This window comes from Otolemur garnettii, unplaced genomic scaffold (assembly GCF_000181295.1).
Source record: "Otolemur garnettii isolate 467f Iridium unplaced genomic scaffold, OtoGar3 scaffold00082, whole genome shotgun sequence".
Classification (NCBI taxonomy): Eukaryota; Metazoa; Chordata; class Mammalia; order Primates; family Galagidae; genus Otolemur; species Otolemur garnettii.
The window spans coordinates 4,136,023-4,138,803 of record NW_003852477.1 but is presented as its reverse complement, the minus strand read 5'-3'; the positions used below and the strand labels follow the sequence as shown (position 1 = coordinate 4,138,803).

At 59.9% G+C, this 2,781-nt stretch overlaps 1 protein-coding gene across 1 annotated transcript in view; it reads right to left on the bottom strand.

Moving 5' to 3' along the window:
• Positions 1 to 2,781, bottom strand: part of ZBTB47 (zinc finger and BTB domain containing 47) — a 10,895-nt gene continuing 8,114 nt past the window's right edge. Inside the window, exons 4-6 of the mRNA XM_003794498.2 lie at positions 2,109 to 2,224; positions 1,448 to 1,592; positions 1 to 1,153 (exon numbers count right to left, since the gene is read on the bottom strand). Coding sequence (XP_003794546.1) covers positions 792 to 1,153; positions 1,448 to 1,592; positions 2,109 to 2,224 — 623 coding nt within the window. The 3' untranslated portion in view covers positions 1 to 791. The remainder of the gene's footprint in view (positions 1,154 to 1,447; positions 1,593 to 2,108; positions 2,225 to 2,781) is intronic.

The following is a 2,781-nucleotide window of genomic DNA, read 5'->3' as shown; positions in this document are numbered from 1 at the left end:
AGGCCCAGCAGCTTCTGGGGACATCTTCTCCAGGACTCAGGACACTCAGTGCTGCCTGGTGCAGGTTGGGGACTCTTGGGCCTGCTGGCAGGGATGTGGGTGGGGAAAGCCAGCCCCTGGGGACCAGCCCCTGCCTTCCCCACTCTGCTTGGTGCAGAGCCAGGGCTTTAGTCCCTGCTTCTTGACTCTCCCCACCCTTGCTCACTGGTGTCCAGTCTCAAGACCTGCCTTGGTGTCCACAGCACTCCAACTGGGTCCACAACTCTTCTAGGGGGCTGGCACCCCTTCTCCACAAACCCTCCAGGGTAAGGGAGCAAATTAGGGGCATGGGAATGTGGGGATAAACCACTGAGGCAGATCCAGGGTGGGCCTGGCCAACCCCGTCCTCTGGCTCAGGCCTCAGCAGCATGACTGGCCACCACGCCTGCCACCTGGGCTTCTCCCTCCTCGCTGTACCTGCTGTCTCCAGCACCCTCCTCACCTGGAGGTGGGTACTGCAAATAGTTTCCTCTTTTCTTTTTTCTTCACTTCCAAAAAAGCAAAAAGTAAAGGCTTCAGGGAGTTGCAGAAAGGGGGGGCACTTGGGAGTGAGATGTCCTCTACCAGCTCTGGGGGCTGCCAGCCTGCACACCCCCCAGGGTAGGGGTCTCGGGCGAAGCACATCCAGCCACCTCTGGAGGTGGGGAGCAGCGGCCCAGGCTCGTGCTGCTGCCCTCCCCAGGAAGGAGAGCAGTGGGGTCCCTCCTGGAGTGGACCCTGGACTCCAGGTCCCAGCAGGTGCAGCTCAGCATCTAGTTGGTGGCATTCATCCTCCCGCCAGCGCTGGCAGTGGTGGGGAAGAGCGGAGGTGGGGGTGGCAGGTGCGGCGGGGGCGGCAGGGTCTGGGGTAGCCCTGGGAGCAGGGGCAGCGCGTGTGCCTGAGGCTGGGCTGGGGGCAGGGCTGGGGTGGAGGTTGGGCCATCAGTGGCCAAGGGGTGGCTGACGCGGAAGCATTTCTCCTTGTGGGCCTTGAGCATGTTGGAGAAGCGGAAGCGCTGGCCACACACGTCGCACGGGTAGGGCTTCTCGCCAGTGTGTGTGCGCCGGTGCCGTTTCATGTTGGGCCGGCTGGTGAAGCTCTTGCCACAGATCTCGCAGATGTACGGCTTCTCCCCTGGGGAGTAGAGGGGCGGCAGGGATCGCTGGAGGGTTACCATACTGCAATCTGTAACCCAGGCCCAGCCTCCCCATCCCACAGAACCATAGCAGTCCACCCCTGGCACTCTCAGATCCACCCCCAACCCCCCACCGACACTTCGGTCAACTGGTGCCAGCCTCACTGGACCTGAGGAAGCAGGAAGGATGGCAGCAAGCCTCAGACTGAGGCTTGGACTTGGGTAAACTGAGGCCTGGACTTGGGAAGGGGTCCCAGGACTGACATGGAGCCGCTCCCCCTGGGCAGTCGCACCTGTGTGGGTCTTCATGTGCTCATCGAAGTACTGCTTCATGTTGAAGTCCTTGCCACACCACTGGCACATGAACTGCTTGTGGCCAATGTGGATGCTCATGTGTGACCGCAGCTGGTACTTGTACTGGAAGCGCTCGTTGCAGTTCTGGGGGTGGGGGTGGGGGGTGAGGCCCAGGCATAGAGCAGAAGAGCAGCCTTGGGGAAGCTGCAGCAGGGCCTCAAGGATGCATACACATGGAAAGGGTTCTTGGGGCAGGCATGGCACAGGAGGAGACACCAGCACACAGGGTCCAGGCAGGGAATGAGGTGAGGAGGTGGAAACAGGTGATACAGTGGAGGCCTGAGGGCTCTTCACCCCTTTCTCATTGGAAGCCCCCCATTGCCACTTGCAGCTCTGCTGTCTTCATCTCTGACCACCCCACTGAAGTGCTCCTTAATCCACCTCTCCAGAAAACCTGTCTCATGGCTCCAGCCCACACACATGTCCCACCTTGAATGTGAGGGGCTGGGTTAGGGGTGGGATAGGATGCAGAGGGTGGGTCTTTCTTTTTGGACCCTGCATTCGGCCTCCCCACACCCCTGGTTTTTAAGTAGCTGCTGTCCCTGATGCTTCCCCCTCCCAGGTGGCCCCTCAGACAGGCCAAAACAGAAGGGAGCTCACCTCACATCTGAATGGCTTCTCCCCGGAGTGCTGCAGTGAGTGCACCTTGAGGGACATGCTGCGCTTGAAGGACTTCCCGCAGGTTTCACAGGTGAAGGGCATGTCCTTGGTGTGGGCTACAGGGTGGGCACCATGGCCATCATGTCTCAGGGCCTGCCTGAGCACCTCCACATTGGGCCCACATTCTGCCTCCTGGAGCAGCCCTGTGCCACCACCCTCCCAGGGACCACCTTGTACTGTGTCCTAAGAGTTGGGTTGATTTCCAAGAGAGGGAATGGGCTGGGTCCACTCCAGGGCTGGGTCTCCCTGCCTACACTGAAGGTCTGGCTCAGACAAGCACAGAGGCCCTTGTGGTTCTTTAGTCCTGGCCAAGGGAAACTGCCAAGGCTGCCTTGCCCCCAGAGCTTCAGGGAAGGCTGGAAAGATCCTGGGAGGACTAGCCTCAGCTCAAATCCTGATCTGACCACTGGCTTCCCTTTTGGGCTATCTGTACCTCAGCTTCTTATTCTATAAAAATGGACTAATAAGGCTGGGCACAGTGGCTCACACCTGTAATATTAGCACTCTGGGAGCTGAGGCGGGTAGACTGCCTGAGCTCATGAGTTCGAGACCAGCCTGAGCCACTGCCAGAGTGAGACCTCGTCTCTAAAAACAGCCAGCCGTTGTGGCAGGC